Consider the following 27351-nt stretch of genomic DNA (forward strand, 5'->3'; position numbering starts at 1 on the left):
ATTGAGGATTGGATAGTGCACCTACTTTTGAAGGTGGGGGCATATCAGAAATGTGCCTCTTCGAGCCATTGACCCGATGATTTCACATTGACAGACAGCATTTTAAGCAGCGTAGCAAGTTTCAATTGCAAATGCCCATTGTGCTAATTTCCTGTATGCTGGCAGAGTTATTCTGAATCTCAATGGAACAGAGTGGCATTTGTATTCTCTATATTCCTCAAGTGCAGCATGTCTGCTTCAAGAACATTCATGGCAAAGCATGAAAGAGCAAATGTACCACTTGAATGGCAGCTGCACTAACCAACAACTCGTCAGAAGCTAAAAGATGGATCGAGTATTTATTGTCGTAATGTACAGAAAATTTACATGAGAATGCGCAACATTTCAAAGCGTATGTATACAGTATATCATAGATTCATGCAGTATAAATGGTGTAAATACCAAACAGAGGACATGAATCCCAACCCTTGAACAATGCCATTGCATTAAGTCTTGGAGTAGCTCACTTCTTTGCAATCAGTTCGGACGTACTCCGCTGCAGAAGCTAATAAATCAATGGCTGATGGTTTGCGTTGTTGATAGGGGCTATAGCGTTTTGATTGCAATGGGTGTGTATTGCCTTCCTCTTGAATCGCCATAGGGGGATGGCTTGCTGACATGGGCATAGGGGCAATTGGATACAGTCTGCTGTTGTAATTGGGTGGGTAGCTCATAGACTGCTGCTGCTGCTGTGGTGGTGGCTGCTGAAGATACATGTGTTGTGGACGATGCGATGGTAATTGTGGTGGCGGTGGTGCAAAATGCTGTGGATGGCGTGGTGGTAATGATGGGTCATAGACATTGTTGTTTTCCATAACGGGATAAGCGGAAGCTCTTCTTGGCTTTGAATGGTAGAAATTGCTTGTATAAGGTATCAATGAAGCATGTCTCTGTCGTTTGTTATGCATGTTCTTTGAGCGATTCATTTTGGCTCTTCTGTTTTGAAACCAAACCTGTCGTTTACTGTGTGAATTTTTTTTTTTCTCTTCCGGCGCATGGTTTGCTGCAAATACCTGTACTTCTCTCTTTGTCATGTTCAATTCAATGGCTAGATTCTCTCTGATCTCTGAACTTGGGGTATCTGTTTGATCAAATATTTCCATCAATCGAGTGTACTGTGCTGGTGAGATTCTTTTTCGCTTGGCTTTGGACAGTTGTGATTGGGTTGATGCTGTGTCTTGATGTTCTGGAAGCTGCGAAGATGTGGGGGATGTCGAGCCGCTTTGGATAGGTGACAGTGATGCACTTGGCATGTGGCCGTCATTCCTTAGCGGATCAATTGTGTCTTCATTCAGTAGGGCTGATATTGCTAATGATCCTCGTCTGTTCATGCTCTTTTTTTTTTTATATATATGGAAAGCGAGAAGAAGAAGAAGGAGAAGAAAAAAGAAGAAATTTTCATGTTGAATTCTAGCGGGTTTATCTTTCTCAACATCATTATATCAAATCAAGTGAAACCAATGTTTCATTCTCATAAACACATTTGCTATGTGTGGGCAGACGCTTTCAGTCTTTTTGTAACACCATTCAAACGTCAAATGAGACGGCACAGATAGACTGCGTCTGCTCAATTGATAGCCTGCTGGATCTGCTGCTTTCTTGCTGTGGGTCAGAATGGTAGACACTGCAGCCAGTTGGGCGAATGATGAAGAATGAGAATGTGTCTCAGATTCATCAAAGCATTCAATAATTGGCATTGTCTCAACTTTATTCGAACAAAAGGGCGATGCATCACCAGTTTAACTGAGCGTAAATGATCAATATGTCATGCTATATTTCAGGGATCTCATCAATCGTCTGGTTTGGTAAGCAATGGACGTTGTTCCGGCATGAACATGTCTCAAGACGAGCCAGTGATCCCTGGTATCCATCATGAATGCCATGATTGCAGCCGCTTTCCACTTCCATTTTGGGCAAAGGCAGGTTCTGTCCTTTTTCTATGCATGAATCTGCTCTTTCCAGCTAATGACAGTGTGTTCTTTTGGATAAATCACTGACACTCGATGCATTCATACAAACAAACAAGAAGCGTGTGTTGAAGCCCAGAACAACATGTGGGAACAAGAATAATGCCATTTATCAGGCACACGAGATGAAAACAAATACACTGCTATTTTTTTTTTACGCCTTGCTTTGCCCTTCTCTTTCCTCTTGCCTTTTCCGCAGTTACCATAGCTACATGCCACACATATCAACACTATCCAATGCAGATCGAGAGCGCAACTATCATGCAATAGCATCTGTTGCATCGAGCAGACAAGGAGCTCATGAAAGAGAGGCAGATCGCTCCACAGTTGTACGACAGCACCACCAAACGATGCGACACCAACGTCAGAGAATCATCTTGTTTGCTATTCTAGTAACCATCTCCATGACATTTGTGTTTATAAGCTACCTCGTATCAGCTGTATCAAAACCAACATGTTCTGATCGCATCGCGTGGATTCCAAATTGCAACAGAGAAGAATATTAATACTTGAATACATTATGCAGACATCGTTTGACTGTATCCTTTAATGTGTCATGACGCAAATACAACATACATACCAGGAACATCCTAAATGACAAGTTGGTTTTGTTTTACCAGAGGATTACATGTCCTGTAAGTGCAAAAAAAACAGGGCTCAAGCATAATAGTACTTTCAGAAAAGTAATCTACAAATCCAGTGTATGATATATTCCGTAATAAATGCAACAAGAGTATGCCGTCATATAGCTTGATCTAGTGCAAGTGTAGCCAGAAATGACCATTGCGTTATGACCCAACTCGAAAGGTGTATCGGTTCTGATGAGCATTGCACAGTTCTTGACATGCGTCGTCTTGAACCAAGTGATTGTAGCAAATACTGCTCGTCGTGCTCTATTGAATTGCAACAGCATCAAATGCAAGCTTGTAAACCATAGAGTGAGTGGTCGTCGTTTTGTAACCTTCAGAGGATACAAGCTATGCTCCAATCTGGCCGACTTGAAGGCACAGTTACTGGCCATGTGGAATGGTCACATTGGATCTGATGTTGCTCAAGGTGCTGAAATTTTTTCTTTTGACATTTGATTGTTCTTTTTTTTTTTTTTTTTTTTTTTCTATTCTATTGCTTGAACCCAACACATTCTATCAGCATGAACGATACCATTGATCAATCTCGTATGTGCAGCGTTGGCTTGCTGACCACTGACTGCTATGACGATCTCGGCAATTTCATCGTCCAAGCAGATGAAGCCGGCCATGATTTCGTCGTGACACCCATTTCTCATCCCACCTTGCGACGCGTATTGAATGAAGACAAGTCAATCAGTGAACAAGAGCAGAGAAACTGGAAAGACAGACCTGTATTTGATCGCAAGGATTTGGTGATTCGATCTGCTGGTAATACTGTAAATGTAACCGAGAAATTGTAGTCTAGCTCACACAGGCATCATTTAGAATGGTCTGGTAGAGCTGTCGGATTGTTGGCCGACTGGATACAACTTGACTCCAGCGAGCCTGAAGTAAGAATGTGCTCTGAATTAGCATTGAAACAAGAGATGGACTGGGCCTGCCACATTAGTTTATCAGGTCTCATTTTCCCTGCGTTACCTACCGGTTCTCTGTTCAACACAGCTCGAGTCATCAACAGCGCTGTCAAGTCCATGTCGTATACACAATTTCTTGTCAGAGTGCCATTGACTGATAAAAAAAATGTTCAAGAAAACCTTAGCTGGAAGCAGTGGAATAGATTCAGAACATTGACGGAATACAATACCAAGATTCACGTAGCACTCGAGATCACCTCCGAACTACCTTCAGATAAGCAGTTGCTCGACATGTGGCTAGCCGAACCCATTAAGGCTGTGATTGTACCTGCTGAAATCTTTGTGGAGAATGCCAAGGGATATCCAGTCTTGTCGAAGCCTCACCAAAAGTTTATCCAAAATTTGATGGACAAGATGAAGCCTGACATGATTGTTACACTCCCTCCTACACAAATCCACAAAAAGGCCACACCTCAATCATACAGCGAATACATCGGCTACTTGAATCGCCGCTTGCCACCATTGAAAGATGTAGATCAGTTTGCTTCAGGATACCAAGACTTTCTTCAGGCACCCTTGCAACCGTTGATGGACAACTTGGAGAATCAAACCTATGAAGTGTTTGAAAAAGATCCTATCAAGTACCAGCAATACGAAAAGGCAGTTTACAAGGCTTTGTTGGACCGTGTGGAGTATGACTCTGATTATGTTACAACCATCATGGTGGTGGGTGCTGGTAGAGGTCCATTAGTGAACTGCTGTCTTCGCGCTGCTGAAAAATCCGAACGCAAAATTCATGTTTACGCACTAGAAAAGAACCACAATGCCTATGTAACGTAAGTAATCAGCACTAGTACAGCATGTAGGTGGGTGCTAACCATTCCAATAGACTACAAAACGCCAAAGCTGATGTATGGGGTGATAAGGTGACCTTGGTTTTTGCTGACATGAGAAAATGGACTCCTCCTACCAAGGTAAGACAGAGGATTCTATTATTTTAGGGAGTGACTAAGATGATGGTATAGTGCGATATTTTGGTGAGTGAGCTCTTGGGTTCTTTTGGCGATAATGAGCTTTCACCTGAATGTCTGGATGGAGCCCAAAAATTCATCAAAGAAGGCGGTATCTCCATTCCCGCAAACTACACAGCATTCGCCTCACCATTGGCCTCGACAAGACTCAACAACAACGTGGCAGCTTACAAAGATTTAGAGCATTACGAAACTCCCTATGTTGTCATGTTCCAACAAGTTTGCGAATTAGCACCACCGAAAGCACTCTGGTCATTTGAACATCCCAATACGCAAGGCGACATTCCTGCAGATGGAGACCCCATGAACAATCTACACAACGTCCGATACAATCATGTCGAATTCACAGTGAAACACGATATGGTTATGAACGGTATTGCCGGTTACTTTGAGAGCGTTCTTTATAAAGATGTCATGATCTCTATCCGACCTAAGACACATTCACCTGGTATGTTTAGTTGGTTCCCCATCTATTTCCCCATTCGCACACCTGTGCAAGTACCCAAGGATTCCACTGTATCACTTCAATTCTGGCGCTTGACAGATGCTAAAAAGGTTTGGTATGAATGGACTGTTACTGTGCAAGGCAGAAATGGAGAGGAAATGACAACTTTGCCCATTCATAACGTTGGTGGTCGCTCTTATTTCGTAGGACTATAAGAATAAACAAATGCTTTAGGAAATACGTTATTGCCTTCTTTCTTGTAAAATCTTGACCTTTTTTTGTAATTCAAAATGAAAAACTGCACTGCTTTTCCTCACACCAAAGAGTTCACATCAGTTCATGTGATGATGATAACATAAATTATGCATGAATGTAATAAGAGCTCAAACTGCTAATACTGCAAGACCAATTATTTTCAAGTTAGTGTGTAAGATGCTATAAAGCATCGTTCATAAGAAAGGGAAATGCCATATGCAATAGGTAGTTTACAGCTTTTACACTTCAAATTCAGACCATGTTGGTTTCTTTCTGGACGAATCAAAACTAATTTTTGGACAGTATGTTAGACAAAGAGGAAAATGAAGTCGAGACAGAAAAGAGTCAGTTTTGAGACTAATGGAGATGATCATTCAGACTTTTTTTTTTTTTACCTGTAATAATCTAAATCCCAAAGAGGGAAACCGTGTTTATTACGGCAATAGGAGAATATAGCGTTTGTCGGTTGTTTCTTCTGAAGATTTCGGGTATTGCATTGTCGATCCAGACAGAAAGAGAAATGGGCATCATGTTTTTTGCAGCGTTTACATCTCTTTGCCAAAGTGTATTACATGTTGTACAGACAAGTACACTTTGACCTTTGACATTTGAATGGCCTTTCAGTGTCCGACTTTTGCATGTATTGCAAATTTGGGAGGTCAATAGTTATAACTAGAAGATCACCAGCAGCTTCTCGTTTCTTGAGACATCTCCACATGATCCCAGCAACACCACAGCGTAAGCCTTTCAGTTTTACCAGATCCTTTCCGAACATTCCGTTCCCAAATACAACAAGTGGAACTTTGGGTTTGTCTTCTTGATATTTTAAAGGTCTCCACTTATTTCGCCTAGTAAATTGCATAAAATGGGTAGATTTATACGAACACATGAAGCTGAATTAATGAACTTACTTTCTGTACTGTTGTTGCGTATTCTTTCCTTTCTTATTTTTGTTCTTGTGCAACCGCTTCGTTTTCTTGTTATGTCGTTTTTGTTTTTTGTTCTTGTTTTTAAAACGCTTCTTCTTATTGCATTTAGCACCACCGTTTAACAACATGTTGACCATCATGTCAGGAGCTCTTTGTTTTCCTTGGTATAAGTTAAACCGATGTTTAGCAGTACTGAAGCCATAAAAGATGAACAACGTGTCCATGTTTGGAAGTATGTAATCTACCTATCGTAAAAATTGAGTATTTCTCGCAGTTTTCGCTGAAGGTATAGCAGACTCAATTGCGGTGGTTCCGGTAGTGTCCTTTTCTTGTTGAAACTTCTTTGCATGCACTGTGGAGCCTGTCAAATGGTAGTACTCTTTTGTTGTGCACCGTCTCACTTGATGTACATCAGGATCAAGTCCAATAGCTGCAGTAAACACTGCTTTTCTGCCAGGGTCAAGGAAACTTGGTCTATACATTTGGGTGACCTCTTCTATAGTAAAGTCCTTTATACCCAAGTCGTGATTTACTATTGATATTTCGTCCGTTGTACCAGAAGTTCTTTTGTAAAAGAGAAAATCAACTCAGAAGCCATCAGACCTGACGATATTGCCAAACAGTACGTCATTCTCTCCATTAGGCATCAGTTCTTCAATACTATGGTTAAAGTCAAGTTGGTGTCTTTCCTTGGTTTTAGATTTCGAGATATTGTATTTACCTGCTATAGCCTAGTAATTTGAAATTGAATACTTTGTAAAACAATTAAAGTTGATTGGCATAGCCTCTAGGCAATTGATTCTTGACAAAGACAGACAACGCGTTCGCACTGATAGCCAAAGATCTCCAGTGCACTGAAGGTTTTGGTAAGATACTGAATAATCTTGGTATAGGAAGCCGCCGAACATCAAAGGCATGGTGAAGCTCGTGTTCTCCTTCATATTGATTCAAGATGTGCTCGAGACATTTGTACACCTTTTCCGGGGCAGAGGATAGAGTAATCAGGGTCACCCTTTGATCGATGAGAGCTCTTATCAACTCATATTCTTGGTCTACACGGTTTTTTATAGCATTTTCAAAGAAGCCCGAGGGTAAAGTCAAATTGTTGGCCCATATTGGATCTCCTTGGCACACGTATTGGTAGGAATAGTCTTTGGCAATCTTTTTCACAGTGTTAGGATCCATTTGCTATATGTCATATATATATATATATATATATGCGAGTTATATATTTTAAGAAGAGTGCTTTACATTTTTGCTTTACCTTGAAAATGTTTTGCAGCTGGTAATATAGATATTTCAGAAGATGTGCCTCAAAATTCTCTGCTATATTGTTCTGGTAGCTAGTAGCTATCTCAGTGCACACCTCGGCTATACATTGGGAGGCCCCTCCTTCAATCTTTTTTTCATAAACAATAGTCCTATGAGTAGATCTAAATCTATTCCAGACTACTAGTATATCTGATGGTATGTTTGTACTGCTTATAACCCTTTTTGCATTCACTATTTGACAGACGGAATACCAAAATTGTTGAGTAAAGATACAGTGAGGGATATCATTGCTTTGCTGTTGTTGGGAGCGAAGTGTAATGTAATAGTTTACAAAGAGCTTGGCACGGAATACTATCTCCCGTATATCTCTGCTAACAGAAATGATTGCTGGCTTCAGGCGATTTATATATTGTTGATGGACACAATTGTCGAGAGGCAGCTTTCTGGTGAAAGCTTGATATCCCTGGCCAAGATTTTCTTTGAGTGTGGCTTGCTTGGAGACGATATGAACTTCACATTTTGGTAATCTTGCTCATTTATGGCCAATCTTGTAGCATTTCTTGCGTATAGCTTGACTGCCCTCATTGCTAGAAGAAGCTCTAAGCTTCTTTGCATGTCTTTTGTTGGCTTTCATACTGTCACTCTGTTTGCGTTTTTTGCTGAACGTCCCAACTTTGATATAATAACATCAGAAACAAACAGGGTATAAGGGTATAGTACTCTTTCAAAACATGTATACTTACCATCATCGGCATTGATTTGTTTATAAAATTTACATTTGAAATAAGCCTTTGAAAAATGACCAGTTTCTTTGCAGTCTTTGCATACACTTGTACTATTAGCAGAGCCAGCTCCTTGAAAACTGTTTAATAGAAACGTTATGCAATAATTTTTGCAATATCTATACCTTCTTCTAAGCGCCTTTGTTCTTTCACAGACCGAATCTTATTCAAAATTGTTGCTTTGTACATAAAGAAACAAAATATTGCGGTAGGAAGAGAAAGGAAGAAAAATAGCAATTGGTTTATCACACATAATACGTATAAGTTTAATTCTGACACATCAGACCAATAAATCACTACTAATTTAGCAGTTAAAAGAAAGCAACTTTCTACAATTGATAATGGCCAAATCTTCAGCATGCATTACAGCAAAGAGCCGCTCCTTCGTGACTCAAGGAAAAGAAAGGACACCTAAGCTGATAAGCTGATGGTGGTGTGGAATTTGAGGCTTTATAGACTAAAATTCACGGTGATTTATCAGAAATAAATTATTTATAAAAAGAGTATGAAATTAATCAGGTAAAGAATATCGTTTATTACATTGGAAATAAGAGGGTTTATATACTATTCGAATTGAGGGATTTGATGTGAGGATAAGGTATTAGATGGGTTGATTTGGGTGATAGGATAATAGATCCAATCTATTATCCTGAACATGCCATTATTCGGATCGTAACTGAATCCTGTTTCATGTCAAAGTTTATGATCTGATGTGATCTGTGCTTTAACTAATTGCTCCTACGCATTTGGAGATCCGGTTTAGAAATGACACATCACACGGAAAAAAAGAATAAAAAAACAATAGAGTCAACTTGATAAAGGTATGTTTTATTATCAAACTGACAGGCGTCAAGTAAACTGAAGTATCTCTACTGGCCAGGTAGATGATCCTTCTTATATACTATAACAATGGATAAAAGTTCTATTAATTAGATTGACAAATAAGTCAACCCAGATCAACTAATGTCTAATCATGCTAAAAGACAACTCCAGCAAGCTAATCATGATTTAGCTTTTGCCTGGATGAATAATTAGACTCTCATCCGAAGTATTCTAATCTATTCTTTCTATAAGGATAATTAATATTGATCTAGTAGCATGTATCCGATCGGTACAGTCTCCTTAGTCTATATCAATAGTACATATCTAAGTGTATATCGCTGAGCATACATCTTTAACATGTATCTGGATATATGGCATGTCTATAGCATGTTTCATATATAATACAAGTCTGTAGTACATAAAGTATCTGTAGCTAGCATCACGGATATAAGCATATGTCTTATAGCGTGGATCATAAAGTGCACATCTGAAGCAACAAGCTCATATTGCATTAATCTTGGTGCTTATCCAGATATGATAAACATCCGTAGTCAATGTCGGAATACAAGTATAAGTCTATAGCGTCACCCATGTCCGTGGTGCCATCTATAGCCTATATCTTATATAGTATGAATCTTATAGTACTAGCGTATCTGAAGTTCACACCTTATAGTATAAATCGGTATCGTACATCTAACCCAGTGTACATGTAGTTTATATCTAAATCTGGTAACTGGATGAACTGTCGGAATGCAGATCATAGTGGATGTATTCCGCAAGCGTAATTGACTTACTCTTCTGGCAATGCAACCGACTACCCCCTTCGTTTTAGGTCGAATTCTGTTCAAATCTAGTCATTTTCAAGCACGAATAACTCATGCCACAAAGCGTTTTGAGGGCTTGGAATAGTACCACACGCCTCCTTTTGGCCACGCTTTACTTCCTGATGCTTTATCTCAAACTTCTTTGGGTCATTGCAAATCCATGAAAATTCGCATATTTTTCATGTGTATTAGCAAGGGAAAATTCTTGAAAATCAAACGATCGCGTTTTTCACCTCAAGAATGAAGACTTTTCTTATGATACATGTCATATCAAATTGATTGTAAAGATGGAATGCAACAGTGGAAACCCTTTCTATGAGGCTTGTATATGCTAAATTTTGACATATTCACAGAAAACCTGTTTTCATATTTTTGAAAATTGCTCATTATTTTCAGTCTAAAGACTAAATGTAATCAGCATCATTCGATGTGCCTTTAATGACTCTTTATAAACGCAATAGAAAGTAAAGTATAACAATGAAAATTTCCATAGTCAAATTTAACAAAAACGTTTAAAGGATGTCAGATCAAGTCAAATTTGAACACAAAAATGACAACTGCACAAATCCAAATTTGAGTGCCGCAGCGACAGCTGCTGTGGCAGAAGACTGAGGCCAAATTTACTAGCCGTGACGTCGGATAGGGCGCCCTCTCATTTTTCCATATCCCCGTTTTTTTTTTCCTTTTGCAAAACGCGTTTAGTATCAAACCATGTTGGTTTGGAAACCGTTCGTGTGGAATTTGAGGCTTGATAGACTAAAATTCACGGAAAAAAAAGAATAAAAAAAAACAGTAATGTCAACTTGATAAAGGTATATTTTATTATCAAACTGACAGGTGTAAAGTAAAACTGAAGTCTCTCTACTGGCCAGGTAGATGATCCTTCTTATATACTATAACAATGGATAAAAGTTCTATTAATTAGATTGACAAATAAGTCAACTCAGATCAACTAATGTCTAATCATGCTAAAAGACAACTCCAGCAAGCTAATCATGATTTAGCTCTGTCTGGATGAATAATTAGACTCTCATCCGAAGTACCCTGATCTATCCTTTCCATAAGGATAATTAATATCGATCTAGTAGCATGTATCCGATAGGTACAGTCTTCTTAGTCTATATTAATAGTACATATCTGAGTGTATATCGCTAAGCATACATCTTTAGCATGTATCTGGATATATGGCATGTCTATAGCATATCGTATGCATGTCTATAGCATGTCTCATATATAGTACAAGTCTGTAGTACATAAAGTATCTGTAGCTAGTATCACGGATATAAGCATGTGTCTTATAGCGTGGATCATGAAGTGCACATCTGAAGCAACAAGCTCATATTGCATTAATCTTGGTGCCTATCCAGATATGGTAAACATCCGTAGTCAATGTCGGAATACAAGTATAAGTCTATAGTGCCATCCATGTCCGTGGTGCCATCTATAGCCTATATCTTATATAGTATGAATCTTATAGTACTAGCGTATCTGAAGTCCATATCTTCTCATGATCATAGTATAAATCGATATCGTACATCTAATCCAGTGTACATACAGTTTATATCTAAATCTGGTAACTGGATGAACTGTCGGAATGCAGATCATAGTGGATGTATTCCACAGTTCGAATGATAATAACACTCCAACTTCTGATCACACTGCCTTGCATTGCTAAAAGAACTTGACACTGCTTCTTTGAAGAGGGATATAGTAGGTACCATTCAATAGACGAGCACTGGAAGACGTGGAATAATCAGTACTAACTGAATTTGTTTGTTAGGTTCTGATAATATTTTTGCCTGTTTGACGTGGGTGCTGCTGCCATTCCTTTTCTGCTGTCTCTGCTGTCTGCTTCTTGGCCTTTGTCTGGTCTCTGCTGGCGTTGCTTGTTGTTTGGTCTTTGTCTGGTCTCTGGTGTCATTTGTTCTCTGGTTTTTCCATGGTGCTGGTGTTGCTGCTGCTGTTGCTAATATGGTCTTCTCTGGTGTACTGTGTCTGGTGCATGCTTTTTCTCTGGCCTATATCCGGTGATTGCGTATCCTCTGGTCTATCTGTGGTGGTGTTAAGTGGTAAGTATCTTCTTTCTTCTGGTCGGAATGATATAAAACTTCTTTGAACGTTTGTATTATTGCTTCCTTTCTCGTGATAATGCATTTTATCATGATATTTACTTTGTTGCGCTTTCTTCTTCTTTCGCTGGTTACGTTGCCTCTGTGGCTTCACATGAGACAACGTTAGTCATTATGTTGCAGTGCAAACTTATACCACCATTGCTTTTGCAGTTTTGTGTGTTTGCGTTACTTTACATTCGACTATTACCATGCACTTTGCTCATGTATGCAATTTTGTTGCAGCAACGAGCTCTTTTGAGCATCTCTGGTGTTGTACTTGTTATACTTGTTATACTTTTCTTTGAATCACTTTGTGTGAGTATCCATTTTTTGCCCATGTACTACTATACTCCTATAGTAGTATGTTTTTTTATTCTTTCCTTTATTATTTTTATGTTCCTTTGAAGCATACCTTTTTTTTTACGTTGTGTGGATGTGCCTATCCCTGAAGCTCAACAAGACTCTATCCGAGGCTAGGAGGTAGATAGGCTGTCTCCACTTGGTTATCACTACTTACTTTAGTGATGATTGAGAGCCTCAACGCCAGAATCTAAAGCTAGGTGGTGTAAGTAAGGCATGCTCTAGCACTTGGGGGAAGTTTGATGATAGCAGCGGCTATATTGCTATATATAGCGGCGCTTAAAATTTTGCCTCACATCAAAACAGGGGGAAACCCTCGCAAAATTTTTTTTAGGTCAGCGGAGTTTTTACGCAATCTGATTGGCTCAGGGATTGAAACAACGAAAGGGTATAACTAGTTGATTTCCTATTGATCTGTCATGTATTATAACTTTTGTGTTTGTAATAAAAGTGTATTCAAATAATGATACAATTTAAAGCCTCCTGTATTTAAAAGTAAGATAATAAGGTACACTTATGTAATCTGGAATCTATTGCACAGCAATTTGATGTGACGTATATCTTTTGGTAAACTTATTTTGTCATGAGAAAAGTCATGTAATAAGTACAGCAGCACAGTAAATACCAGGTCAGCCTCCTAGCAGTGCTCAGTGCCCAGCGAAACATGCGTTATTTATTGTTAAGCACAAAGAATAAAAGGATTATTATTTGTAGCTTATAAAAAATGTTCGATATTATAAAAACAAGAAAAGACTTATTTGAATAAGATCAGACACAAAAACTAAAGATTTATTGATGAAGACAAGAGTTATTCTATTTATACTAAGTTCTGAATGCCAAAGTAGCAATTTATCTTGTACAACGCTTATCACATCTGGTGAACCTCAGTATTTAGATAGCTGAGATGCACTTCACTTATCATAGCTTGTCCATGTTGTTGCACAACATAGACATATCTACCCATCAAGAATACCTTAATCTTTATAGGCAGTTGTAGCCCTTCTGGCACAACATTGCCCCCCCAGATTCAGGTACTTCTTGTGGACATTTCGTAATCTCAGATTACAAAACATCATGACAATATAGCACATAAAGCACTTTCCAATAAATAATTACCAAATGACACTGCATCCGAGATCAGTCAGTAAAAACCTTGTGTAAAAACCTTTCATAGGACAAAAATGTAAGGAAAAGACTTGATCCCATCATGCTAGTAGCCATTTAAGACCTGTTTGATCTACCACTCTGACCAATTTCGCGAGTAGTAATAGTTCGCCAGTTAACTGTTTGAGGAGCTAACCTACGTTTACCAGCAGCCTTTGCACCTTCTCTTCGAGCCCAATACAACTCAATGTGTTTGGCCGAATCAAAGTTTTTCACAGGCTCCCAAGTATCTTCACTAGGATCATCGAACCCTTTCCATTTTACCTTATACTCATAGTTACCAGGAGATCCTCTATGATCAATCACAGCTTGAATTTCGTAATGCTCTGCAGAGAATTCATCAATTGTGATTGATTGAGGATTCGCAGCGACTTGGTACTTGATATGATGGGTAGGCACATCTCGACTAAGGAGTGCACCCGTCTTGTCAGCCAGCACATAGGAACCTTTATCGGTTATACTATGAATCAAATAAGGTCCTTCATACCGTTCATCTAACTTATTTTGACGATGAACATTTTTAATCATAACTTTACTACCAATAGGATAGGGTTCGGCAATGACCTTATGTTTCTTCGCAAAGTTAGCATGATCAGCATTTTGTGTATCCACAATACGCTTAGAAATAGCCGGGATAAGAACATCTTGTACAAAACGGTATCGTTTGTCAATGAGTCTGTTATCAGCTTTCTCCAAACGTTTGGAATAGTCCACCTTTGAGTAATCAGCCAGACCATTTGGTTGACGATTAAACAAAAGCGTATACGGACGAGATTTATGTAGCCGAGCATACTTGACATTGATGCAGTAATTCACCCACGGAATGAAGTGCTCCCATTGATCCCTCTTACCTTTTAGCAACTTGATAGTCGTTAACTTACATATTTTGATAAATGACTCAGAAACCGAGTTACCCAATGGATTGTACCCTAATGACAGGCGATGGTCTATCCCACTGATGTCCATCATAGCACGGACCACCTCATTTATCCATTCCAGGCCTCTGTCTGAAGTCAACTTGATTGGCCATCCAAAAAGTGAGAAAACTTGAAGCATTTCCCTGGCAATTGTCGTAGCCTTCTTGTCTGGAATGCATCTTATCACAGTAAATCTCGTAAAGTAATCAGTAAGGACAAATAGAAAGTTGCTGCCGAAAGAGCTAGTAACACCCATATCACCGAGATCCATGCACCAATGATCCAAAGGTTGGGCTGCATTGACACTACGGAAAGGATGATATCCCTCTCTAGCGATATTGTACCTGTTACACTCGTCACAATCAGCTAATATTCTTTCTATGTCTTTCCGAATGTTCACCCAGTGAAACCCTTCATGATGAATTGCAGTTTCAACATGTTTGATCCCAAAATGTCCAACCAGATGCTGAGCAATGATCATATTGTCTCTTTCATTAGCAGGAGGAGTGATATAGTCAGCAAACCTAAGCGTACGCAATATGAATTCCTTTTGCTTTTGCGAGACAGCTGTGGTGGTGCCATCTTTGATAAGAGTAGCGTTTACCGCAGTGCGTGCATGGTTGCTAAAAGAATTAGATCGTAACGCCTTAGTTGTCTTGACCAAAGTACGTTTCATTGGAGGCGAAGGTGTGACAACCTTGAGTTTGTTTTTGGAACCCTTTTTCTTTCTTTTTACACTTTCACCACCATCAGCATAGTACCTGCCCCCCAGAAGATGTCGTGCTGAAGCATCAGCATCCGAATCTTCGTAAAGTCGAGATAAAGCATCAGGAATTACGTTAAGGACACCGGGCAAATGCACAATATCGAAAGTATAAGAAAAAATGGTCTCCCACCATCCAAGCATGAGTGCATTGGGGACTTCCTGTGTATTCAAGTAGATCAGACTCTTATGGTCCGTATGTAAGGTAAACTCTCGCATATACAGAAAACGATGAAACTTAACCAAGGCATAGCAAATCCCTAGCAATTCCCTTTTCGTAGTACTGTAGTTACGCTCAGAAACAGACAATTTACGAGATACGAGACCTACATATCGAATTTCATCGTTGACCACTTGATATAAAACCGCGCCAAGAGCAGTTAAACTAGCATCAGTAGCCAAGTGAAATCGAATCGAAAAATCAGGAGGTGACAGCACAAGTGCCATCGTAAGTGCATCCTTCAAGTCGGCAATCGCTTTTGTATGAGACTCATTCCAAACATCTGTTAGATCTTTGTACTGTTTCAAGCTATCAAGATCTCGAGTCAGACGAGAATAACATGGAATGGCAGCACGAAAGTACGACATTAAACCCAAGAAAGATGCCAATTGACGACCAGTGGTAATAGCCGGCCAATCTGCAATGTTGGTAAGTTTTCTACCGTCAGGCAGTAATTTACCATTAATAACGCTCCATCCCAAGAGATAAATACTACGCTGAGCGAAGACGACTTTCTCAGGATTGAGCACCAAATTAGCATCGGTTAAACGACGAATTACCTCAGCAACCAACGCATAGTGATCTTGTAGGCTCCCATTACTACTGCATAAGATGTCATCCACATAGCAGGAAACCGAGTGATCACCATCAGTAGGAAACGAAGTAGAACTAGAGCTTGTATTCAAATCAGAGAGCAGTGTTTGCAATGTGCGTACAACCACCGATCCGACATGGCGAATTCCATAAGCAGCCTTTTTATGGGTGTATTGGATATTCGTGAAGGGACAAGTAAATGACACTTTATGAGCTTGCTCTGGATCCAAACCAAAGCTAGTAAAGCAAGCATGGATATCGAGACAAGTATGAATCATTTTTGTACCAATGCTCTGATGGATATGAGAGATCAAAGGTAACTGTTGTTTGTCATCCACTTCCAAGATAGCATTCAACTTACGAACGTCACACACCACTCTAGGCTTAGACATTGTGTAATTACCATCAGCGTCCTTTTTCTTTACAACCAACAATGGATGATTGAAACGTGTATGACTAGCAGATCTTTCAACAACACCCTCATCAAGCCATATCTGAATTTGTTTGGCAACAGCATCACGATAAGCTTCAGGCAAAGGATATTGAGCTCGCCAAGCGACAGCACCTGGTTTAGTATCAAGCTTAATAATCGAATCCGGCAGATTACACTGAGTATTCTTCATATCAATGCGCGAATTCTCTTCTAATAACCCCTTTAGTGCAAGTAGAAACGGCTGTCTCTCTTCCTCACTACCAAAAGGATGTGCGTTTGGAGTAATACCATCATCAATAGGGTCTGGTACACGAGGACCTGATTGAAAGCCATGTTGACTCACCAAGCCCGTAAGACCAATGCCAAGCTTGGACAAAATATCCATACCAAGCAACACAGGTACGTTTTCCTCAGAATAGAATGGAAATACTTCAAACAAATGGTTTTTATTTGATTTATTGTAGCTAATGTGCAAACGTACCGCACCTATTCTAGGCACAGTCGTTACTTCATGAGCCATTTGAACAAAGCTCTCATCATCATCATTAGCCTCAAATCCAGCAAGAGAGGTTCCTCCTAAGAATTGAAAGAACTTGTCAGTGACGCACGAAAACGTAGCACCCGTATCCACTAAGCCAAAGCAAATGACATTTTGAACCACAATAGGAACACAAATAGCATTGGTGGTCATAGTAGGTGGAGCACTAAATCTAGCATCGAACTTACATTGCTGAGCAAATATATTTTGTAGCGTATCGTCGTCCACAGACATGCTACTCATCTCTTTTTCAAGAAGAATAGACTGGGCACGATTCACCAGGTCAGTATCCTCAAAGATACCATGAGCTTCACTCATCACAGCATCTTGGTCAACATCAACATTGTCACTATCACCAGAAGAAGGAGCAAGGACAACATCATCCACCGATTGTTCAGCAGAGGAGACAGCAGGGGAAGAAGCACCTTTCTCAGCTAACGCACGATCGACACGAGCAGAGAGAAAAGCAGCTTGGATTGCAGCATCCATCGAATGTTTGCCACCACGTTTCTTAGTCATGGCACGCAAAACTTTTTTACCACCATTGCCCTGATGGGTGTTACCACCACCAGTACGAATAGCAGTGTTGCAGTGATGCATCTGCCCCTTTGGTCGAGGACCGTTACATTTGGAGCAAGTCCCTTCAGCAACATGTTCAGCAAATGTTTTGCCAAAACGATTAGCACTAGAACGTGGAGAGTTGGACGAGGGACCATTGGATCTCGACGAAGAGCTACTTTGAAAAGCGTTTCCACTAGAAGAAGGTGCGTACCGAGACTTCTTTGCTTCGTTCGAAACAGGTATGTCAGCAGCGCGTTTTCTTCCATCAAAAACAGAGCCCAAAGATTCTTGACCCGTCTCAATAGCCATCATATCCATCTTGCGCACGAGAGAGGACACATAATCAATGTCATAAAATGACGATTCTGGTGCCTGACTCATAGCAACCATTAGCAACCTAGCGGTAACCTTGGGGAAAGCGTCAAAAAACACCATCGCTACGACACCCTTATCACTGATGTCAGCTCTATTTCTCAACGTCTTAAACCGCTCTACGAAACCATCAACGGATTCTTCGTTTCCTTTAGTACAACGAAGAAACTCCCTAATTCTTTCGAATCTGAGCTGTTCTTTTGGTGTACCAAAACGACCGATGATAGCTCCCTTCAAGGTAGCCCAAGACACAGTGGAGCCAGATGCTTTCACAAACTCATCAAGCCAATTGCGAAGATCGCCGGGAAGACAAGGAGGAAGCAAACGATACCAGTGTTCGTCAAGATCAAGCGTGCAACTGCTCAACTTATCGGAAAACCGGCGACAACACTCCTCAATGTTGGCAAAAACTTCCTTTTTTTCATCTTTGACACGTCCAAACCATTGAAACAAAGGAAGATCATCAGGTACAGTTGAACTATTAGCCGCACCTTGACTAACCACTGTTACTTGGGAAGGACTCTGGTTAGGTGTGACCATAGAGAGAGCTTTCTCTATAGCCTCCAAGTTAGAGCACTTCTTTGACAGGGCAGCCTTCAAAGCGTCGACCTCTTCGTCCGACTTGTCCCCACTGTTCGCAACTTCAGCGATCAACCCATGAACCTCCTGACGAAGTCGCTCTACAGCTCCTCCGTATGAAAGCTCGCTTCCAACAGCTTGAACATCTGAACTCTTGTTCTGTTCTGCAGGAGATACAGTAGAATCATTCATAGTCATATTTTTGGTTTAAATTAGATAGGTAGGTTAAAATCTGGAAGATTCTGATTTACACGATCTTAAAAAATGTTAAGCACAAAGAATAAAAGGATTATTATTTGTAGCTTATAAAAAATGTTCGATATTATAAAAACAAGAAAAGACTTATTTGAATAAGATCAGACACAAAAACTAAAGATTTATTGATGAAGACAAGAGTTATTCTATTTATACTAAGTTCTGAATGCCAAAGTAGCAATTTATCTTGTACAACGCTTATCACATCTGGTGAACCTCAGTATTTAGATAGCTGAGATGCACTTCACTTATCATAGCTTGTCCATGTTGTTGCACAACATAGACATATCTACCCATCAAGAATACCTTAATCTTTATAGGCAGTTGTAGCCCTTCTGGCACAACATTTATCATTGATTTCCAATTTCGAGGTTTGGACCATCATAAATCAAGTTATAGATGTTGGATCCGAGCTTGGAAAGGTACAAAAAGTGTAATAAAGAGGATTTCTACAGACACTTGAAAAGGGACATATAAAAATGACTAGACATTAAGACTGAATAACCATTATTGAAAGATATTTCGAGATCCTTTATATACACATTATCATCGTTCAATAATTCAACCTTTCTTTAGCAATCTAGAAGCAGTAGAACAGAGTTCCTACGACATTTGTATAACTTATTAGTAGTTTTCAGGAAGCATCGGATTAGCTGGTCAATTGAGATTGGCGTCCTAGTGATCATACCATCATAGCTCAATTGGCCGTAACAAGTCCGAGCCGTATGAATACTCCCAAACATCTACAGCTTATCCTTTATAATAGTTTCTTCCATCATTAAGACTGAGTAACAATGAGCTACGTTTGCTCCGGCCATAGGTAAGTTGCCTAAAGCCCATCTAGTCCGACATGCTTAACAATAAAGTACTGATACCAAAGCTTTGAAAGTAGCATGTTGTTATAGCAACATGTTGCGAGAAAAAAGACAGCGTACATGCGCCACAGCAGCAAAAATTAACCTTGTTGAGTAATCATTTTTCGGCAATTTCGCAGGGGCTGACCTAATAGGCGCTATGGATCCATGAGAACTGATGCTACAGCTTCGATCAAAATTTCAAACAATAGTTCTCTCTTGGGTCTATACAACCAACAGTATAACAAGTGAGTTGGTGGTACAGATTTAGTAGTGCATGCTTTCCTTTAAAAATCCTCAAAAAAACATGAACACAGGCTTGTCCGAATAGAAGTTGTGGAATAACTATCATGATTGGTACCATTCGAAGCAAGTTATAATTCTGTACAGATTCACTATGGATTGGGAACAATAGTTACTATGAAGAAGAATGCATTTGAGCGATCAAAAGGTGCAAGACTTCAGCATACTATTGTCATCAATCCAATAAAACTCGCGGATTCTAACAAATATAAAATTGAGCCAAGGACAGCTCGAGGGTATTAGCCCAGCCAAATGTAGGGTCGAAGCTGATCTTGTGGCGTGCCATAACCTGCTTATTAAGTTCTTACTCTCAAGTTATCGTTAGATGCCAAACATTTTGGTGGGCCATACTTCCACAACTAGACAACTGCAGCTTGCTTTATTCAACTCGATTAAGCCTTCTAGTTTAAGGTATATATATATATTCTTCCCGCTGTGCTATCTGTACAATGTCGTTTGAATCGTCGACTAGGCCTCCCTATTTTCCCAATCATCCAATATGCTTTGTTTTGTGTAAATTCACCATATATTTTACTATTATGAGGCGCTATTTCTGACCTTGCATCAGATCCTGAATGTACAAACCGATTTTCAATTTTGATTTTTGAACCATCCAAAATCGAGATTTGAACTATTGATCCCAGTGCATTGAAAGTAGCATACTACAGCCAAATTTATGAGGAAAATGAGATTTCGTTCAGGAGTATGACGATCTACAGGGAAGTCTAGTAATAAACATTAACTACAAGGCCTAGACAACAATCGCAAGTCAAAACCCCATACAGCATGGTGCAAGCTACGTGCGACTCTAAATATCAACTATCTACTGTTGCTTTGTTGCAAAGAGATGATTGTGATTCTAAGGGGAGCAGCTTCGAGTAACTTTAAAATCAGCTCTTCGATAATTTGATCTTGACAAATTTGAATGTAATAACGCATTAATTCTAACAAATGAAGTCAGATTCAATTATGTTTGGAAATGAATCCAGGCATTTCAGGGCAGTGCCTGAAAGAGCCAATACAGAAACTCACATGCTGATTCAATTTCGTTTAAGCTCATAAACCTTCATATCTATTTCGTGATTTGACTAGATGTCTATTCGGCTTAAATGGTTCAGAGTGCTATAAATATAGCCAGATGAAGTCATGGAGAGCACAGAAGTGCTGTTAACGAGTTTGGGTAAAGTTTTTGTTAGTGCATTTCCAAAATAGACTTCTTCGCCACATTTTGTATCTCCTACAAGATAAAGCTTGGCTTTTGTATGCTACAAATGTTTATAAAAAGGCGATCTTTTGATCCGAATTATTTTGCTGTTTCTTTCCGTTTGTTTATAAACATTTCTATTTTACTATTACTATACGCATAAAAAAATGGGTTGCTGCATTTCTCATGATAATGACCAGGTTAGAAATTGGCAGATGCTGTATATCCGGCATATTCATTAACAAACTTAACAGAAGGTCAACACAATTGAAGTAGTCCTGGATGAGAATGGTGTCGCTCGTAGAGTAGCTGCTGGCCAAGGCACACATTTGATCAGAATATACCCTGACAAGGAGACCAAGATGGAAAGAAAGCCTCCAATAAAGCCATCTGAAATGTCACATCTTTCACGTCCACAGGCAGTATATTATCCCAAGAAAAATCCAATGTCATGCTTCCCAACCAGCACGAATCGACAAAAGATTCATCCAAATAACGGTATCATTGCCAAGGAAGAGCAACTAAATTCTGATGAAAAGGCTTGATTCTGCTCAGCGTTTTACTTGTACAAAAGACACTAATCCAACATACCCTAATTCCATCTCTTTCACACACACTGTACTCTATCTCTTACATTCGAAAAAAAGAATACATCCCTTCTTTTTTTGTTATAAATAAATCGTTTTACTTTACAAGGCAAATCTTTTGGGCTTAGAAATAACAATGGAGAATCCATTTTGGATTGTTCTTGACAATTGCTATTTTTACCTTTGCATTTGTTACGCAAATTGCATAAAAAGTGCTATTTATAGGCGATCAATCTCTTAGATTCCTAGTGGTTAAGCTGCTTGTGGAAGAGCTGTTTAAATTGCTATTGGATGAAGATGAGTGCATCGGAATCATCTGGTAGTGCCCTTTCTCTGAGCCGTTTTCCTTGGATAGCTTGTAGTAATTGTAAGCAACAATGCCAATGATGGAAACAAGCAAACTGAGCGAAATCAGTATCAACTATACACTAAAGATCAACTCAACACTTACCCCAACACGTTTTTAGGTGTCAAGACATCTCCGTATATCATCACAGAGAGCATAATAACAACAATCTCTTTACTGATCCCTGCGACACTCAATGTCACCGTATTTGTACTCTTGATGAGATACAGCTCAGCCAAAGTCATTGCAAACGCTACATGTTACATTTGGGAAAGTGAGTAGTGTAATCATACATCATTTGCATCCATCTTACCCAAGAGCCCGCCAATTGACATAAGTCCAAATGACTCGATGATATGTGATACTGTGTCAAAGTGTTTCGAATGCTGGAATTGATCTAATGGGTGTTCGAATACCAAGCTAAGTGTAAACATTGTAACAAACATCACAGGCGTCAAATGGTACAATGTAGCAATAGGATTGCTGATGCCCATGTTTTCATGCTGCAATAACAGCTGTGTCATGCTCCACCGTAAGCCGGATACAATCGAAGCAATCAATACCAACGCAAACCCCACTGGATCAAACTTTGTTTCTCCCTCCACAGTCAATATGACACCAGCTACCATTACCACAATAATTGCCACCAACAGTAAACGAGGTCTTTCAAATCCAAACATGAACGAAAACAACAAAACCCATATAGGTGTGCTGGATTTGACCATGGTATAAAATGATAGTGTGATATATACAAGTGCTGCATTTGAACAGCAAATTTCCACTGCTGCTGCTATTCCACAAGGCACCTTGAAAAGCAAATTTAATCCATCAGATCAACCATACAAAAGATCAAAATAACCTACGACTTTGAAAAGGTAGTCATTCAGGGACATACCAACTGAAGCACTCTTCCAGCGATTGCCTCCCAACCACATCATCAACGCTGTTATAATGGCATGAAGTCCTGCGTGAATAGAGCTGACCAGTAGTGGAAAGTTGAAGTTGAATCGATCACGGCCCATCAAGTTTTTGTTGTATAGAGATAGAGATGTGGAGAAGAAATACCATATGAGAATATACGACAAGTTTTTGATAGTGTTTTCGTGCTTTGTGATATATTGAGAGGCGACATCTGATTTAGGATTTGCGATATGAATGGCAATAGCACCTTTCTCTGGTAATGGTGGTATAGGTGATAATAGAAATGATGAACGAATAGGTGAATTCAGTGACGAATGGTAGAAGCGGTTCGCTTCATTCACATGGATAGCCGTAGGTAAAGACCCTCTTCTACTGTGCTGTTTTTTCTTTTGAGTTACAGGCTGTGTTGAAATAGATTGAGTTCGACTATGTGCGTTTTTCCTAGTAGTAATAGGTGGCCCAGTAGCCTTCTTCATTGTGGTTGTGATACGATGTGGCAGTAGATGCATAGTACCGGTCTGATCTCCAGTAGTTGTATTGAAATTTTCATTCTCTATTGTCATGGTATCGATCTATGTTGGAAAAGAAAAGGAAAAAAGGTTAAATGTCTGAAAACCACGTACGAATATATGTAAGCATCGATCATCAATTACAAGACCGCCTTTCGCACCAACATTAATTGCCTGTAAATTACGCCGTCATTTGATGGTGTATCACATATCATTACCATGCCTCTTAAGGGATAAAGTAGAAATCGGTTAGACACAGCAAACAGGGCAATGCGATAACAGACAAATTTCAAAACAAGTGTCGAAGCGGATGGATATATGATAACCGATAACTTGGAAGCGAAAGAGTCCATGTAATCTCATCATCTCTCACACATAGCATGCAAAACAATAAAATTAAGATCTTCAATCTCACCAGCATCAATCTTCTGTTACCAGCAATAAAGCTAGTGATGTAAAAGCAGTTATTCCACCTGATGATGAACTTGAGACTTTGGGCTCAACTTTGCTAATGTGTACCAACTTTTCTTCTCTCCTTGTTATCCCACAGCCCATTGCTATACATGAGTTGATGTTCATCACAAGACTTAAGGATAGAAACAATCTAAAGAGCTGAAAGAATTTCAGTATCTTATTGATTCTGCTAAATTCATCTTTTAACTTACCATTACCATGCAAAAAGCCAATAAAAATGACCTGTAACTGCGGATCTGACCCTCCTGAGATGATCCGCGTCTGTATGTAAGGAAGCGGTTCACGTACGAGCAGACAGTATGCTTGCTTCGCCTCTCACTACTCAGGTATATGTAAAATATAGTGAAAAGTGTATGCATCTTAGTCGCAATTTCTCATGTTAGAAGCCGTTTTAGACCGTTAGAATAGCACCTACTTCCTGACACCTTTGCTCAACTTTTTTGGGATCATCAAAAATCGACCAAAAACTATGAGGTACCCCTCATAGTTTTCGTCGAAAATCAAACGATCGCGGTTTTCACCATAAAAATGAAGGCTTTTACTATAGCATATATTAGATTAAAATGATTCCCTCAATCCAAAGCAACCCCTGAAATCTCTCTTGGGATGTCTTCATATGTAAAATCTCGACATTCTGGCCAAAAAACTCGGTTGATATTTTTTGATATTACTCAATAAGTTATTTGCATCATTGGGTGCGCCTCGAAGAGTACTCTAAGAAAGTACTAGGGAGTACAGCAAGATTATTACAGCTTGTATAGTCGAATCTCTCAAAAATGATCAATCGAGTCGCAATTTAATCATAAATCGACGAATTGGATCAGAACAACAATCGGAGATTTAATGTATTTTGGCTAGTATACTCCATTTCATATGCCCATCTTGAAGGTGATTGCGGATGTTGTTGGAAGCTCATACAAAGGGCACTGCGAAGTGATAAGTACAGGTTAGCCAGGATATTTTTTGACCTTTTTCGCGCTTCATATTGTCTGGTTAACTTGACTGCCACAAAATTCTCGGCAAATCCTGATGCAAAATGCCAAACTGTCTTCGTATTCAGAATGTTATACAATGCTCTTGCCTTGAGAGTTGTAACGCGGACCATATCAGGAATTTTGAGCTTGACTTACTACAGTAAAAAAAAAAAAAAAAAAAAAAAAAAAAGCCTAGATCAAATGTCCTGATTCGTTGTTAAACTATAAAGAGTGCGTGGCTAAGTGATCCTTTAATACTTTTAATTTTGCTGTCAAGCGTAACTGTGCCATGATGCGATCTTGAACAATAAAAGTAAATAATTATAATTTATTGGTGAATTTGTATAGACTAATATATAATGTTTTTTCAGTAATAAGATTTAGACCTAATGTAATAGTAAATCTACATGATGATTGAGTAAGCATGGTAGATGATGAAGAAATTATGAAAAAAGGTGTTATGAGGATGGAGGAAATGGATGATAATAGAAATAGGAATCATTTGAGGCAATGGTATCATTGCTGCTACTATTACTACTACTATAGTTGCTACTCGAGCTGCATCTACTGCTAGTGTTGCTATTGGTGTTGTGGTTGCCAAAATCAAAGTAGGAATATTCTTTATAGTGTTGTTCATCATCGTGATGCTGTTGTGTGAATCCTATAGATGTCCAAGATTTTATGAAATAGATAAAGTTTTGCTGTTCTTGCTTCGATATAACATCTTTAGGAGGCATTTCGGTTTGCTCCTTGATGATGGGAATTATAGAAGCATTGGCACCAGTAGTTGGATTGGATGTTGTTGTAGTTAGTGTATTGGTGGGAGTTGCCAACGTTTTATAATTGCTGTTATTAGTATGATTATGATTTATGTTAGGTGTGTAGAAATTCATCGACTTTCGACTAGGTGTAGTAACAGATGGAGTAGTAGACTTTCTGAATGGGTTAGACTTTTTATTAGTAGATATACATGTTGCAGAGTTGTTTGATGAGGCTGTAGAACTCGTAGATGAAGAAGAGTTGGATAGAGATCTTCTCGTTTTGGGCACAAGTGCTTTTAGTTTTTCCAGTTGATATCTCTTTTCTTCCAATTCCTCATCGTCTTCATTCTGATCATCGTTGGAATTATAAATTTTGCGTATTAAATGAGGATTTGACCATACATTGTTAATTTTTGGCTGTTGCTGCTGTTGATGATGCTGTGGTTGTTGCTGTTGCTGCTGTTGTTTTAGATTCAGTGTAGGAAAATCGTCAGTTTCTTTTAATGCTGCTTCTAGCATGTTAGCCCTCAAGTAGAAACAATCTTTATAAGAATACTTGCATTTAGGTTGGTTTGGATAATTTACCCAACTTGGTGCAAATACAAAAGTAGACATTGTCCTGTATAATATTTATTCCATCTTTGATTGCTTTTTTAATCGGCTCACTGTATCCAAGGTATATTGTAAAAAGAAAGAGCTTTTTATGGTGCAAGAGGAAAAGAGGAAAAAGGGATTCAAGATGTACAGTTGCAACGTCATATATTAGCCGCTGTGGACTATACAATCAGAGGGCCATTTCAACCCATTCGACCGTCGGATCTCAACCAGGACAACCCCCCTCCTCCTTTTACCCAGTAGTATGAAAAACATTTTTTCCTCTCTCTCTCTCTTTTTTTCACTCTTTTAAATATTCCTTAAAATGGCCTTGGCACCCTTGAGAAATCAATTATTCAGACCATTGTTAACATCCCAAGTTCGCCTTTCCAGCACAAAAGCCAATTTAGCAGCTTCACAGAATGTGATTCCTACGTGGAATGATTATTTCAAACTTAGAAAGAAGAGACGTGTTTACGAAGTAGCTTCATATTTGCCAAGCACAGTGGCTCCTGCTGCTGGTACCTTTGCCTACTTTTTACAAATGCAAGTTGATCCTTTGACAAAGGTGCTCGGTATGGATCCTTTGATGGCCGCTGTAGCTTCCACTCTTGCTGCTGTAAGTATTCGCAATGGGGATTTGACATGTGTACTGACCAAGCCTGTAGGGTTTTGGTGGTTTCTTGATGGGCCCTGTTGTAGGCAATGCATTCTTCAAATTGATGAATGGAAAGGTTGTTCATGCTATGGATATCCGTGATAAAGAATTTTACGAACACATCAAAAAGAACCGTGCAGATGCTCGTCTCAATTCTATCCGTAACCCTGTTCCCGATTATTACGGCGAGAAGATTCAATCAGTTCAAGACTATAGAGCTTGGTTAAGAAAGCAACGAGAGCATTACAGAAAGGGCGTTTTTGGTGGCGATGTCAATGGTCTCGAGGATTAGATCTTCACTAGAAATAAATAAATGGGAATTTTGTAATATACATCGACATCTGAGGCAGATTTATCCTGCAATGCGAACATCAGCTGCAATTTGACACT

The 27351-nt window shown here is 39.3% G+C and overlaps 9 protein-coding genes across 9 annotated transcripts; 3 read left to right on the forward strand and 6 right to left on the reverse strand.

Annotated features, from left to right (window-relative positions):
- Positions 1–485: 485 nt before the first annotated feature.
- On the reverse strand, positions 486–1370 carry ATC70_010666 (uncharacterized protein; the record flags this gene model as incomplete). Its single annotated transcript, XM_064829877.1, has 1 exon — positions 486–1370. The coding sequence occupies one exon, from the start codon at positions 1368–1370 to the stop codon at positions 486–488; it is 885 nt and encodes a 294-aa protein (XP_064682379.1).
- A 1786-nt stretch (positions 1371–3156) lies between these two features.
- On the forward strand, positions 3157–5240 carry GPI16 (Subunit of the glycosylphosphatidylinositol transamidase complex-like protein; the record flags this gene model as incomplete). The annotated part of the gene is made up of 4 exons (XM_064829878.1): positions 3157–3403; positions 3461–4385; positions 4439–4523; positions 4575–5240. 4 exons carry the CDS (start codon positions 3157–3159, stop codon positions 5238–5240), a joined length of 1923 nt encoding a protein of 640 aa, XP_064682380.1.
- A 1734-nt stretch (positions 5241–6974) lies between these two features.
- Positions 6975–7394, reverse strand: PDK2_2 ([Pyruvate dehydrogenase (acetyl-transferring)] kinase isozyme 2; the record flags this gene model as incomplete). Its single annotated transcript, XM_064829879.1, has 1 exon — positions 6975–7394. The coding sequence occupies one exon, from the start codon at positions 7392–7394 to the stop codon at positions 6975–6977; it is 420 nt and encodes a 139-aa protein (XP_064682381.1).
- Positions 7395–13601: 6207 nt separating this feature from the next.
- Positions 13602–18719, reverse strand: ATC70_010669 (uncharacterized protein; the record flags this gene model as incomplete). Its single annotated transcript, XM_064829880.1, has 1 exon — positions 13602–18719. One exon carries the CDS (start codon positions 18717–18719, stop codon positions 13602–13604), a length of 5118 nt encoding a protein of 1705 aa, XP_064682382.1.
- Positions 18720–21304: 2585 nt separating this feature from the next.
- On the forward strand, positions 21305–21682 carry ATC70_010670 (uncharacterized protein; the record flags this gene model as incomplete). Its single annotated transcript, XM_064829881.1, has 2 exons — positions 21305–21337; positions 21392–21682. 2 exons carry the CDS (start codon positions 21305–21307, stop codon positions 21680–21682), a joined length of 324 nt encoding a protein of 107 aa, XP_064682383.1.
- A 271-nt stretch (positions 21683–21953) lies between these two features.
- Positions 21954–22795, reverse strand: ATC70_010671 (uncharacterized protein; the record flags this gene model as incomplete). The annotated part of the gene is made up of 3 exons (XM_064829882.1): positions 21954–22125; positions 22176–22323; positions 22384–22795. 3 exons carry the CDS (start codon positions 22793–22795, stop codon positions 21954–21956), a joined length of 732 nt encoding a protein of 243 aa, XP_064682384.1.
- Positions 22796–22903: 108 nt separating this feature from the next.
- On the reverse strand, positions 22904–23554 carry ERO1 (endoplasmic oxidoreductin-1; the record flags this gene model as incomplete). The annotated part of the gene is made up of 1 exon (XM_064829883.1): positions 22904–23554. One exon carries the CDS (start codon positions 23552–23554, stop codon positions 22904–22906), a length of 651 nt encoding a protein of 216 aa, XP_064682385.1.
- Positions 23555–25406: 1852 nt separating this feature from the next.
- TRM8_2 (tRNA (guanine-N(7)-)-methyltransferase (tRNA(m7G46)-methyltransferase)) lies at positions 25407–26228 on the reverse strand (the record flags this gene model as incomplete). Its single annotated transcript, XM_064829884.1, has 1 exon — positions 25407–26228. One exon carries the CDS (start codon positions 26226–26228, stop codon positions 25407–25409), a length of 822 nt encoding a protein of 273 aa, XP_064682386.1.
- A 400-nt stretch (positions 26229–26628) lies between these two features.
- Positions 26629–27253, forward strand: ATC70_010674 (uncharacterized protein; the record flags this gene model as incomplete). Its single annotated transcript, XM_064829885.1, has 2 exons — positions 26629–26922; positions 26972–27253. The coding sequence occupies 2 exons, from the start codon at positions 26629–26631 to the stop codon at positions 27251–27253; spliced, it is 576 nt and encodes a 191-aa protein (XP_064682387.1).
- Positions 27254–27351: the final 98 nt, after the last annotated feature.

Source organism: Mucor velutinosus (genome assembly GCF_035048745.1).
Source record: "Mucor velutinosus strain NIH1002 chromosome Unknown tig00001564, whole genome shotgun sequence".
Classification (NCBI taxonomy): domain Eukaryota; kingdom Fungi; phylum Mucoromycota; class Mucoromycetes; order Mucorales; family Mucoraceae; genus Mucor; species Mucor velutinosus.